Source organism: Mercenaria mercenaria, chromosome 1, assembly GCF_021730395.1.
Source record: "Mercenaria mercenaria strain notata chromosome 1, MADL_Memer_1, whole genome shotgun sequence".
Lineage (NCBI taxonomy): Eukaryota > Metazoa > Mollusca > Bivalvia > Venerida > Veneridae > Mercenaria > Mercenaria mercenaria.
The window spans coordinates 4,646,414-4,661,262 of record NC_069361.1 but is presented as its reverse complement, the minus strand read 5'-3'; the positions used below and the strand labels follow the sequence as shown (position 1 = coordinate 4,661,262).

The following is a 14,849-nucleotide window of genomic DNA, read 5'->3' as shown; positions in this document are numbered from 1 at the left end:
ATGAAAAATAACGTTCAGTCACATTTAATAAATTAAAGAGCTCCTTGATAGGGCATCAGTTCAGTGTCCAATTTCTTCAATACGACAGGAACATCATATGAACAGCATTTATTTATTCTTAGGAAGGTGTAAAATGCATTTAATGGTGATAAACATTGAACCAATGGTAATTACGAGTAGTATTGATTAATTAAGTGTGATATGGCAGCATCATTATGACGTTGGGCCGCTTTTGAGGTGATGGCGTTGCCTAGGAGATGACAAATAAATATTGTGCATGTTCTGAAATCTGTAATTTAGGTATTTGCATTCAGTTTGTTCATATCCGTCATATTTTCAAATTTTCGCAAAATGAGAACAGAAATAAAGAAATAAGAGCACTTTTCCGGGTATTTTTTGAACACCCCTCGTACTTTTCGGAAGAATGGAAAGAATGTCTTCAATTGATCAGAGTGCATCAGGCGCCTTCCACCATTATTCATACCTGGAGGACTGACAAATGAGGAATTGTTTTGCAAACCAAACATTCGAACTAAAAAACAAGAAACAAAGCCATTATTGAAAGTTTAATTACCTTATATCGTTGCGATGCATGGCTTTCTGGCTCTGTTTGGTGTAATCTGTGCTTCCGGCGAATCTACTATAACCTTTTAATTTGTTAGAAACCAAAAAGTCTCTTCTAAAGGAAAATGTAGTCAGTTAAATCTCATCAAATGTTTAATTTAATATGTTTACATGTCAGTTAGTGTGTGTTTTATCTAATTTCTATTTTTATTGTTTTCAGTTTAGTTGTTACACTGTCTTATATTAATGTCTACTACTTAACATACTGTTTACAACAGCTACAAACAATAAGACGTGAAATACCTAGCATAATGTTTACAACAGCTACAAACAATAAGACGTGAAGTACCTAGCATAATGTTTACAACAGCTACAAACAATAAGACGTGAAATACTTAGCATAATGTTTACAACAGCTACAAACAATAAGACGTGAAATACCTAGCATACTGTTTACAACAGCTACAAACAATAAGACGTGAAATACCTAGCATACAACTGAGCGTTGATCTTAATAAACAAGGGAAGATAATAGAATCGATTTTTATCCAATTCTTCAGTATGATAACATGTTTAACAAAATGATGTAAGAATAAAACCATATCGATAAAATTACTTTATAATGGATTAAATAAAATCTACACTGAATTTGAACTAATGGTTATATGCGTAAAAGTCGTAGAGCTTACTACTACAACTACAAACAATAAGAAGTAAAATACTTAGCATAATGTCTACTACAGCTACAAACAATAAGACGTGAAATTATAGGCATAATGTCTACAACAAACAAAAAACTTAAAATAACATAATGTCGACTACAGAAACAAACAATTAAACGTGAAATAGCATAATGTTTACTACAGCTACAGACAATAAGACGTGAAATAGCATAATGTCTACTACACCAACAAACAATAAGACGTGAAATAGCATAATGTCTACTACACCTACAAACAATAAGACGTGAACTAGCATAATGTCTACTACACCTACAAACAATAAGACGTGAAATAGCATAATGTCTACTACAGCTACAAACAATAAGACGTGAAATAGCATAATGTCTACTACACCTACAAACAATAAGACGTGAAATAGCATAATGTCTACTACAGCTACAAACAATAAGACGTGAAACACTAAGCATAATATCTACTACAGCTACAGACAAAAAGACGTGAAATACTTAGCATAATGTTTTCTACACCTACAGACAATAAGACATGAAATACTTAGCATAATGTCTACAACAGCTACAAACAAAAAGACGGGAAATATTTAGCATAATGTCTGCTACAAAAATAAAATACTTGAAATAGCATAATATATACTACAGCTACAAAAAATAAGTTGTGAAATAGCATAATATTTACCACAGCCACAGACAATAAGACGTGAAATAGCATAGTGTCTACTACACCTACAAACAATAAGACGTGAAATAGCATAATGTCTACTACAGCCACAGACAATAAGACGTGAAATAGCATAGTGTCTACTACAGCCACAGACAATAAGACGTGAAATAACATAATATTTACCACAGCCACAGACAATAAGACGTGAAATAGCATAATATTTACCACAGCCACAGACAATAAGACGTGAAATAGCATAGTGTCTACTACAGCTACAAACAATAAGACCTGAAATACTTAGCATAATGTCTACTACAGCAATAAGACGTGAAATAGTTAGCATAATGTCTACTGCAGCTACAAACAATAAAACGTGAAATTCTTAGCATAATGTTTAAACAGCTAGCAAACAGAAGACGTGAAATACTTTGCATAATGTTTACAACAGCTTCAAACAATAAGAGGTGAAATACTTAGCATAATGTCTGCTACAGCTACAAACAATAATACTTGAAATTCTTAGCATAATGTCTACTACAGCTACAAACAATAAGACGTGAAATACTTAGCATAATTTCTACTACAGCTACAAACAATAAAATGTGAAATACTTCGCATGATGTTTACAACAGCTACAAACAATAAAACGTGAAATACGTGCAACGAAAACACAATATCATTATTTCTTTCTTTGCCTGCATTACCTGATTTATTTACATCTTAATTAATTTGCTTGCAGGAGACAATTATTTATATTTGTTAAGATATGAATCAACTTGTTTTTAAACCTGCATGAACCATACAACTTTCCATGCAGTTATACCTATATCAAATCACACGAAAGAATCTATCGTTTTCTGTTGTCAAGAGTGCATTTAGTTTCGTATTACGTCGTTGACGGTAGACATTTAAGTTTGATTTAATTTTTAAATGTTTATTAACATTATTTAAGCATTTTTATAACTGTAAACAAACATATGAAGTTTACTGAAAACAATAGTTTGCTGGCGATTTCTAGTACAAAGTAATGTTTTTGTTTTTTCTTGTGGTGCACCGCATATGTAAATTTAAATATTTATTCATGGATTTCTTGTCCTTAAAATGACCGTTTTTGTATGGGAAGCTAATCAAACAACAGTTCTATTTAGAAAAACAGGTTTAAAACTGTTGCGAATGAATAGTTGAAAAAAATCAACCTAAACCTGAATTATCAACTACGGATAATTGCATATTAAAGTATATTACTTTATGTTGACTACATTATTGAAATGTATCATGTAGCTGCCTTTGAAAATGTGTTTTAGAATACCGAGAAACTTTCCGATATTTGAATTATTCAGCTGTAATTCTGCAAGCGCTTTTCAAAAGTAAAGGACACCGTTCAGTGTAAAGCTTTATTAGCGCTTTAACTCAAATACAATTGTCATAGACATGCATGCGGTTATTAATTGTTACAAGTTTACAAAAGAACATTGTTTGACTGATTTTTTTCAAGAACTTTCATTTTAACGTTTCTTTCGGACTACAATGTCATGGTTGGAATATCAGAGGTGATGGTATCAATCAAATTAAGACATTTAGAAACAATATTGTAACAAAAAAAAACAAAACAACCGAAAGATACAAAACTTTTTGTGTTGTTTTCAAAATGCCGAGATTTAATTCAAGCGATTGTGAGTCTCTGTTTGCACAAGGAAATTACAGTGCTGTGCAAGGTCTTGTTCCTTCAATTGAAATGCACGAGACGTTGTTACTAGTTGTCGGATTTGGATGTTTTGCGACACTTGTGGCCGTACTGTTCAAATTCATCAGAAAGCATGTTTACAAAGATAAGGTGTGAAAATACTAAGTTTTTGGTTTTCCAATTTTTCTATCTTGTTGCCTCGAACATGCTATGTCACAGGGAAAGCTAAACGTGTCGTGAGTAAATTGTATCATTCTTTTCAGCGAAAGTTTTTATGTCTACTTTAACGTTTTTCGGCGAACGCCGTCTAAATTCGTTTTCGTTACCTATTCCACGTGACTTCAGTTTGCAAATCAAACTACTTGATAACGCATTATAGATAATTTATCAAAATGGAAGATTTATGCAACACTCTGCCTGATTGGACGAGAGTGTCAATTTCTTTCACTCTGTTGATTGTGCTACGCTGAGTGAAATGTAGACAAAGCGTTTATCTTAAACGACGCTGTTCACAGTTTTAAAGCTAACTTTGGCTCAGTATATTTAGCAAGAATATTGATATATCGCAAAAAGATAAGTAAGTTTAATAAATATGATAAAAACCTGTTCAAATACCAACATATATCAAATTAAAGAAAGAGCTGAATACGGTCTGCGTATCACATAAGTAAGGGTGTGATAAGAGTCTTTTATGTAGAGAAGTGCTTTTTAAAAGATTTTCCTTGTTACAATTGTCGTCTGTATATGAAAAGGTTTCTTGCTTTTGTGACTTATTCAGATTGCATATTAAAATGAGTACTTGTTTGCTTTGATATATTTGTTATAAATTATTTAACTAATTTATTATATATGAATATTTTTTTTAGTATGGTATGCAAATATTGAACTCAGTTGAAATCTGTTTTATTATATATATGCTATATAATGACTGAATCTGATTACACTGAAATGAAGGTATGCTGCATACAGTTTATCTATGTGACATGACTACGGTCAAACTTTGTTTATGAAACAGAAATATTGAAATAATTACATTTGTATGTTTTGCTTGACCTTCACTTTTTATAGGTGTGACGTCATTGTCCAAAGATTCTTAATAGCGAATATGCATTTGTTAAAGCGGGATCAGTTGGCCTATTTTAGAAATAAATAAAAATAATAAATATAAAATTCCTTTAATTGATTTTTTCTCATGTATTCTAATCAAACTTGATTTGTAGCATCTTTATTAGGCCCGCAGCCAACTTTGTTCAGCTGGGACATTTGACCCCTTTTAGGGGCTGCTAGAGCTAAAACTAGAAATGCCTTTATACAGCGTCTCATGAACAGCTTGGTGGATCTTTGTCATACTTGGTCTGGAGCATCATTACAGGGTCCTCTTCCAAATTTATTTATATAGGAACTTGGGTCCTATTAGGGACCACTATAGCTAGAAGTAGATATGCCTTTCTTCGCATTAACCACTTAAATGTAATGGACTTTTATCAAACTCGATGTGTAACAATATCGTAAGTTCTCCTGCTATTTTGCTACAAATGTGGATAGTGACCAATTTAGCTAAGAATATAAACACGTTTAATGACCTCTTCTCATGAACCGCTTCATGAATCTTCATCAAACTACTGCTGTAATTATTCGTCTAAGGATAAACGAAACAAAATTGCAACCCTACGAAACCTTTGCGAAAAATTAAAAGAGAACCATTTAAATTGTTAAAGTGCGGTGTTTAGTTTTGCAATTTGAAAAATGTTAGATGAAAGATGAATGTTAGATGAAAAATTCATAAACTTCTTTCCTTATTACAATTCGCCGACCATCATTTTTAAAGATATTTCTTGTTTAGCTTGTAACAGTGTTGATACAAACATAATTAAACATGTCATCCATCTGTGCATTCAATATCCTTATATCGGAACTACTTACAACAAGACATAACCTTTATTTTCAGTAACTCAGCAAGTTATAGTATATTCGTAATCTTCTGTTGGTAGAAACAACTTGCAATACAGAATTTATCTATGATTCAAAGTACACAGTATCCCATGTTTGAGTATTTAATGATGATTCACTCGCTTTTTCTCTTTCAAATTCAAAGCAGCCATTGGAAAAGTTGCTATTTAGAATTCATTTCTATATACCCTTTTTACCCTAAAATGAGCGTCAATTTTTAGTTTTGCCTGCGGCATTACAATAATATATATTTTAAACATGTAGAATCTGGTGAAATGTAATCGACTCGTTTACAAAATAAGTTTGTTAGACAAAAGAAAACAAATTTTGTTAATTTTGTGCTCATTTAAACAAACTTTTTTCTACAATACTATTGACTAATACGTACTAATGAAATTTCTCTGTATAATATGCGAATACATTTTACGAAATGCCAAGTGTTGCAACACGTTAAGATAATAAAACACCTATGCATCATGTTTTACAACTAACTGCGTTGTCACACCCTATATGGTTCCTTCGGATATAGCTCCCCTGTACTAACCTGGATATTTCAAGTCGCTTTTCAGATGTAGCATAATGAGACCGAGGAGCTATATGCGAAACAGAGGTACAGCTGTTCCGTGTATAGCTCCAATTTTAGCAAGGGAGCTATATACGGAGAATATAGCTTAGCAGGACCTATATAAGAAAACGTGCTCCAAATACAGCTCCCATAGGAGCTTTATCCGAAGGGAGTCATATAGGGTGTGACACTGCGTTCCTTGAATATAATGTGTTTTTTATTCTCTTTTCACCTGTACTTGTTTTTACACATTTTTGTTTCTTATGTATCTTTATATACAAGACTGTAACATTAAATGTCAAAGATTGAGTTTAGAAGAGAACCGATTTAATTAATTAATGAATTTAAAAGTCCGAATAAATAAACTTCGAACATTTGCTTTGCAATATGCGCACCGACATCTGGTTATAATTAATGAGTGTTTTTATATGTCGCCACAAACTGAAATAATATTTATATACTGCAAAATGTTTCATAAGGGTCCATCACCGATATAGATTTGAATTCTAGGGAGGGATGGTGGGGTTTTGATTTTTGTTAGAGATAAAATATGACACTTGATTTGCTGGGGAAATATTCTAGCTTAAATATATTGCCTAATATTTGTCTCTGGCATAAAATTTTCACAAGTTTAACGCACATTTATATTTTACATCTAAACATCCAAAAGCTAGATTAACTAATTACATAAATCATACTAGTGACAACTACAGAGTTAACGTGGAGGGTAAGTAAACTATGCCAGTTCCTCTTTATTCCTGATAGTATGTGTTAAGCAAATATACTTCCATGAAATCTGTCTCCGTCACTTACCATGATCCACGGTCAAACTGATTCATCATATAGCGTGCCTGTTAATGATTAATATTGCTATGAAGCGTTGCGTACTTTATTCCATAATTGTCTAGTGTGTCAGTAATTTTATATACCTTGATATCATGTACTGTTAATTATTTATGGATACATTAAATGCCTCGATTCGTTGTACAATCTGTCTATTCCATAATCAATAACCCCTCTCGGATGAATTTCCAAACAGAAAAAAAGAGATTTTCCTGCCTTGTACAGCTGAAACCAATGTACAGTCTGTCATAAACGTTTGAATTTCGTTATCATTACATAGCATAGTCAATACATTATGTTTCACGGAAAGGCGTGCTTAAAAAAAAGTTCTTCCCTATCATTTACTTTATGAATACAACATTGTTAGCGACAAGGAAACCATTTCAAAACCTCACATTACAAATATTCACAGACGGTTCTTTTGATTAACAGCAGTTGTTTCAGATTTCAGTTTCACATACTTCATATAATATTTCAATGTCTGAACAATACCAAAAGAGCAGTCAGTTGATATTTTGGATCATATCGTCCTAGTTTAAAAACCCCAACGTGTCGAATTAAATGTTGCGGGATAAATCTAGACAAATATATATTCAAAAGAACATTCAGCAATACCACAAGGGTTGCAACATATTTGCTGAAACTTATTACACATATTTTTGTATTGCCGTTTGCAAACGACCACATCGTTTTTCTCTTTAATTTGCAGAATACCTTAGACACAGCGTTTGATGCTGGAGGAAAAGTGAGCGTTGGCCTGACAGCGACAACTATTGTATCACAGTGGACCTGGGCTGCAACACTTCTGTATTCCTGTGTGGTAGCAAGCAAGGTAAGAAATAATTTATTTGAATAGGTGTTGTTGCAAGGGTATGAGGTAAGTTTTGTATAAGGTTTAACATAAGTTAACTGGTGAGGGGTGGGATATTAAAAAAACATAAATGTTATTGACAAGTAGTCTCTCAACAGAAGTAATTTTACTGTTGTTAATCAGGGAGGAAAACTAGTGTCCTTTATAAGCATGTTTTATATTAGAGGCCGTGATTGTACATACTTTTCTCTTTTTTCCAAACCAGTTTAAGAAAAAAAATATTGAAAATAAAAGGTTTCTAAATAGATGTTTGAAAGCATTTAACAGTGGAATATATTCAGACATTACCATTCAAACCATAGTTCTAGAGTTCAATCAATTATACAGATAATCCTCCTCCTTGGAATTTAATTATGCATCTGTATGACACCAGATAAAAGTAACCACGAGCCCGCCCGCTTAGCTCAATATGGAGAGCGTTGGTCTACGGATCGCGGGGTCGTGAGTTCGATTCCCAGGCGGGGCGTATGTTTTCCGTGACGATTTGATGAAAGACATTGTGTCTGAAATCATTCGTCCTCTACCTCTCTGATTCTTGTGGGGAAGTTGGCAGTTACTTGCGGAGAACAGTTTGTTCTGGTACAGAATCCAGGAACACTGGTTAGGTTAACTGCCCACCGTTACATAACTGAAATACTGTTGAAAAACGGCGTTAAACCCAAAACAAAACAAAAAAAAAAAAACAAAAAAGTAACCACAAACTAGCTATATGGTAAAAACTCGATGATAGGCCGTTTCATTTAAATGTCAGTTTGCAAGAGCTTTTCTTGTGACGTGTGTAAGGTTACTCATAACATTATTTCTTTCAGCTTAAAAAGTGGATCTGGACTTATATATCATTAGTGTTATATAACTATTGTCATACAGTGTGTATGTATTTGACCATTTTTTACAGTCATATAAGTTCTTCCCACAATAATCCAATTATAATATTGAGAATTATAAACTTAATATGAAATAAGGCAATGCCTCAATCGGGAATCATTACAGTCCATCAGCTTACCCAGAAGTATTCGTTTGTATCAATTTAATGGTAGATTTCGGAATAAAAAACAATACTGCCCATATTTGTACTGATGTGCAAGACGCTGCGGTTCGGACAAGTTATGTGAACGCTTATTACGCACAAGGAAAAAGCGTATTCTTCCAAAAAATCCGAAGTCAGACGCTCTGTGCACGTGCCGGAAGACCACATTTTTTAATTCGATAGTTCATTTCATTCGGTATATATCGCATGTTACTGTAGAGGGATCGATCCCGATTTTCGTCGCGAAGATCGATTCTCTAATATGAAATAAGACAAAGCCTCAAAGCGAGCTCAAAGAAATCGGATTCATCTAAAATTATGCATCATTTATTTGTCACAAAGAAACTATTCACTAGTCACAAGAATTTAGGAGAACATATTCACTGAAAAGTCTACATTTAGTGTCACCATACCTATAACAGTGAATATCATACGTTGCAAAATTTATGGGAAGACGGTGTCACGGTGACGTCATTACCGCTCCCGTTTCTTTTTGCTTATTATGACAGTTTTTCCATTTTCTGGCCGATGCTTGATCTTTTAAATGAAAACAATATTTTTTTCAAACAACTGGAAATCATTCTTTCATTATTGTTAAGTGATGAATAATTTTTAGCAATTGAATGAAGTTCTGTATTCACTCCGGAAAGAAGTACTTCCAGTGAGCACCAGTCCGCTAGGGTGCGCTTTTTTAACACTTCCGACGAAACTTTTCAAATCCATCACCAAGTGTGAAAGTATACTTGCGTTACCGTAAAGCTCGATTCTCGAGCAGGCCCTTCGGGCCTGCTCTTCGAGCTCGCTATCAAAGGCTTGATAGGTAAGACGGTCTGCAAGAGGCACTACATGCAAATAAAATAAGAAGTTTCAAAAAAGCTTAAACAACATGTTAAAAATAATCAAATCAAGAAACTGTAGCATTTTACTTAGTATAAATGTTATATATTAGCATTCAACAGTAGTTTTTATCTATTTTTCATAATTTAAAACTCAACGTACTATCCTTATACAGGTGTATATATATTTAGCTTCATCGAAATAAGGCAGATTATTACGTTGCGTCAAAGTTAAGGTGGAATGCGCCTAATCTGAAGTTGTTGGGTTCCGTTTCGAAATTTTGTTTAATATAAAATTCAGCATATTTCTCATAGAATGCGTATTTTACTTTTTTGATATTTCTGTAACTTTTTTCTCTGCAAACCTTTAAACACGACCATTGACGTCCATTTTTGATGAACCATGATTTCACGTCCGTCAGACTGTTTTCGTAAATCGTTCTGTTCAGTCAACAAGTATCGATTTACTTGTTTCTCATCATATTTTCATTTAAAAATGTCTTTAAAATGGTGTATAATTTATGGACATCATTATAATGTTGAGGTCGATATTTACGTTAGAGTGACGTCAGAGCGACAAATATGACGTTTAGTTTTGAATAAAAAGTTTGCGTTAATCTGGTCTCATGTAAAATCCAAACGATAGAATTTGACAAAAAACTAACATGATCATGAAAACTTTATTTTCTGTTGATTGAAGGAATAAAATTATGGGGTCACCAAATTAATTTTCGCGTAAAATTACATTACGCTTCCCCTACATCCAAATCACAACATAGCTTAGTTTGGGTGTTTTTCTGATATATATCTTTTCAAATTTTAGTATTTTACATTCTCATCCATCAACTGTTCACTATGCGTGAAACGAATGATGGAACGTGAGAAAGAGTGTTTTCTTTTCAAAAGAGGTCATTATAACTGTAAAATTGGCAACTTCATTGCGAAATCGTTTGAATGCAAAATGTATAACATACGAAAATACGACAACTTTGCTTAAAATACTGATCATGTTATTTTTGAAAGTCGCTTTAAATATACTTTCTATAGGATAAAGCTTACTTTTTCATATTTTTTTTATTCAATGTACCAATAAACATGTTTTCACACTTGAAACACAAACAGAAAGCATCATTATTGTACAATATCATTGATCAATATTATACAACAGATTCAAATATTCTAAAGTTCTAAATTCCAAGGGAGTAAAGGTTGTTTGTATCTTGTTTTTCTTAATATTATCCCTAACCCTCCCTAAGTACGCACACACGCACGCACGCATGCACGCACGCACATCCCAAGGTCTTACATTTTTACTATTTCGTTTCTTACTTCACCACCCAAGTAACATCTGACCATAAGATAAGTTGCCATTGGTTTGCCCGGTTAATTACCCGCTCCACGAATATGTTCACATAATTTGATGGCTGAATTTGGTTTTACAGGTCAGAGTTAATTTCAACAACAACAACAACAACAACAAAACAACAACAAAAAAACAAAAACAAAAAAACATTCTTTCTTTTTTATGTCATGGAATGTTTATGAGGAGAGTCTTTACTCGTATTTCTTATGAAACAGTATTCTTATGTATGGAATATGTTTTGTTTATGTGTCTATGAATACAAGGATAACATTTTAACACATCTCCGGAGAGCTAAAACATCTTTGCAAGGAATGGTGTTTCTATCTAGCCAAGTTGCTAAATAAATTAACCTTTTCGGAGCAACAGCCTCCGTACAACAAATATACTGTTTTCTCGCGGTTATTCAGGAGGATGCACTTTCTCCGAAATCGAGGTGCCCGACTACTCTTCAAACAATCGAAATATTTCTGTAATAAAGTTAGATAAAATAATATTTACTCGAGCATGATGTTATAATTACATAAAGGCTTTCTAAATTTTAAAAAGTTGTATCAGCACTTTTTTTGAGTTATGTGTTATGTTAAAATGAATATTTCTCATTTTCACCTATGTTTTATTTTTTCATACTGTACCGAGGTTGGCCAGGTTCTGTTTACCCCAGTATTATTTTCTAAAGACTGGTTGTCGTTCGAATCTGCTTCATTAAGAAGACACCTATATTAACTAATAAGATATTTATGGCATATATTTAAAATGTGGGCCTGTATTTGTTTGCCACAGTGCTATTAGATGCATAAAATTCTTTATGTAACAATTTTTTTATGCACGGAAATAGCGGCCTGTGATGGAATTCTATACAGGTACTTGTTAAAATTAAAAGGTTGAAATAATTAAAATAAAGGATTTTCACTATGTTCTGTCGTTTTATTATTATTATTATTTGTAAATGTTAGCAATGTAATGTGCATCGATACATGAGTTTTCATGTATTATTATTAACTTGCGAGATAAATCTTTTCACTTGTAACGTTGAATGAAATCATTAATAGTTGTAAAAACAAACAAAAATATCAAGGTCTCTTTTGCTTAAATTCTACTTAAAATAGATTAAAATGAGTTTGTCTTGATCACGAGAATCAGAAAATCCATTGAATTACGCATTTTTATCTGGGGTAGGAGTAGAGTAATGTTATTCAGCGCAAAGGGTAACGGGGTGTTGATTTTGTTGCATTCTCATATATTGAATATAATCTAAACATTAAAATCTGAATTCTACACAGAAATTATTTCGCTAATGTAACAGAGTTTTAAAGGCTATTTTGATTTAATTCTACTAGGAAAAATAAAATAGTAGAGTTTATCCTAAAAGGAGGAGATACATGTAAAAATACTCAATTGCGCTATCTTATGATTTGGGGGTTTGGGTAGCGTAACGTACTTTTACGCGAAAATTAATTCGGTGACCCCATAATTTTATTCCTTCAATCGACAGAAAATAAAGTTTTCGTGATCATGTTAGTTTTTCGTCAAATTCTATCGTTTGGATTTTACATGAGACCAGATTAACGCAAACTTTTTATTCAAAACTAAACGTCATATTTGTCGCGCTGACGTCACTTTAAAGAAAATAGCGACCTCAACATTAAAATGATGTCCACACATTATACACCATTTCAAAGACATTTTTAAATGAAAATATGATGAGAAACAAGCAAATGGATACTTGTTGACTGTACAGAACGATTTACGAAAACAGTCTGACGGACGTGAAATCATGGTTCATCAAAAATGGACGTCAATGGTTGTGTTTTTAAAGTTTGTAGAGAAAAAAGGTACAGAAATATCAAAAATGTAAAATACGCATTATATGAGGAATATGTTGAATTTTACATTAAACAAAATTTCGAAACGGAACCCAACAACTTCAAATTAAGCGCATTCGACCGTAATGTAATTAGTTCCCTTCTGGCGGTAAAGGACACTGTATTGCATGGCAAATACGTAATTCACCTGAGGAAATCCAATAACGATGGGCCGAAAGTTATTTATATCTACAAGACATTAAAAGTACGTAAAAGAGCCTCCCAGTCGCACAGTAACGATATGCATAATTTCCCCGAGGCTTTTACGACATAGTTATCATTTTAATGTGAATCTAGTCATAATAAACTCGTCTACCTGAAACCTGTATTTCGGCGTGACGATACATTGCAAACAAACAGTCAAAACGCAAAAGAATTAATATTTAGTTGCATATACATGGTCCAACGTCGAGGTATTAATTAAAAATTTATTTAATCCAAGTTGTGTAGTGGCTAATGATTTCAAGCAAACACTTAAAAATTCAAACATATCTAACATGTGTGTGCCTTCTGTAAGGTATTGAATTTCGTGATTATGTATATTGTAGTGTTGAATGAATCGAGGATTTGATAAAAGAAGGATAGCGTAGTTTATCTGTCCAATCAAAAGACAAGTTTAACCTTTAAACACAGGTGCTTTAATATGCTTTTATATCTGGCTCGGATGCGTAAGTAGTTAAGGATTTTAGTAATTTGACATCAGAGCTCAAAGCGCAAGTTTGCCTGCTTTATTTCGTGTCCGGAACATAACTTATTAACCATTCGAGGTATTGATACTTTGGATGTAGGTAGGTGGTGATAAGACGAGGTGCATAGTGGAATATAGCCAGGTGTTAATGTACACTGCAACAATCTACATTGCAATCCCCATGACCCCACCCCATCGATTTTTTTTCATTTATCTTCTTGCCCTTTACTATTCTGTCCTCACCCCCCGCCAAAATATTTTTTTCATTTAATTTCTTGCCATTTAGAATCCTGTCTCCAGTTACCACCACTGCACACACACACCCTGCTCCCCCATCCCTCCCATCCCTTCACATGCCCCACCAGAAAATGTTTTAAATATGTTTTTTCTTTAAAGTTTCCTTCCCTCATCCTCTGCTATGATAAAATCTCCGGCTTGTATTGTCCCGCTTGGAGGAGCTGTTACATTTGGCATACTTTCAAAGTTTTCAATTCGAAAAGTAGTAATGTAAAATAGCGCTTCTAGGTCAATCTGACCCCATTTAACCTTTTGACCACTTCTAAAAAATCCAAAAAATAAACAAGTTTTCATAGTACTATATGAAAACCTATAGTAAAATATGATTAAACACTTCTGCCAAATTTTTACCAAAATCCTGCCACGAAAACAGGGTCAGTTTAACCTCACTTAACCTCTTGTTTCTATTTTGTAAGTGCACAAAGTTTAAAACCGAGAAGAAAAATTTATATGTTCTTATTGGTTAAAATAATTTATAATAGTTTGTTCATTTTGTTTTACATTATTAACTTTTAGTATTTTATACAGTAAATCATACAACGGTACTTTGTCTTGTAACATTTTAATGAAAAATAAACAATAGTAACCACAGAGTGTACTTGTTTTGTCTTGATATTGTATATAATTGTATTTTACATTTGGGATGTAATTAATTACTTCTTTCGGCGGAGGAAGTCCAAATGGATTGAAGTACAAAGTATTCAATTAACAAACCCAATGTGTTCCAGGACCAACAGAATCATCTAAATTTATAATTCCACATTCAACCTTTTCTTTCGTTTTTGGTAAACCTGTGGTCTCCGAGAGTTTCACTCTTGGTAAATTATTTCTACTAAATACACCCCTAAAGTTTTTAATTTTTAATTGTTTTACCCATTGTTCAATTTCAAAGTTAGAAATAGGTTTGTGAATAAATTTTATTTTTTTTTTACTATAGG

At 32.9% G+C, this 14,849-nt stretch overlaps 1 protein-coding gene across 1 annotated transcript in view; it reads left to right on the top strand.

Annotated features, from left to right (window-relative positions):
• The first annotated feature begins 3,294 nt into the window (after positions 1–3,294).
• The window catches only part of LOC128555605 (uncharacterized), a 65,530-nt gene continuing 53,975 nt past the window's right edge, over positions 3,295–14,849 (top strand). The window contains exons 1-2 of the mRNA XM_053538406.1: positions 3,295–3,759; positions 7,677–7,799. Coding sequence (XP_053394381.1) covers positions 3,574–3,759; positions 7,677–7,799 — 309 coding nt within the window. The 5' untranslated portion in view covers positions 3,295–3,573. The remainder of the gene's footprint in view (positions 3,760–7,676; positions 7,800–14,849) is intronic.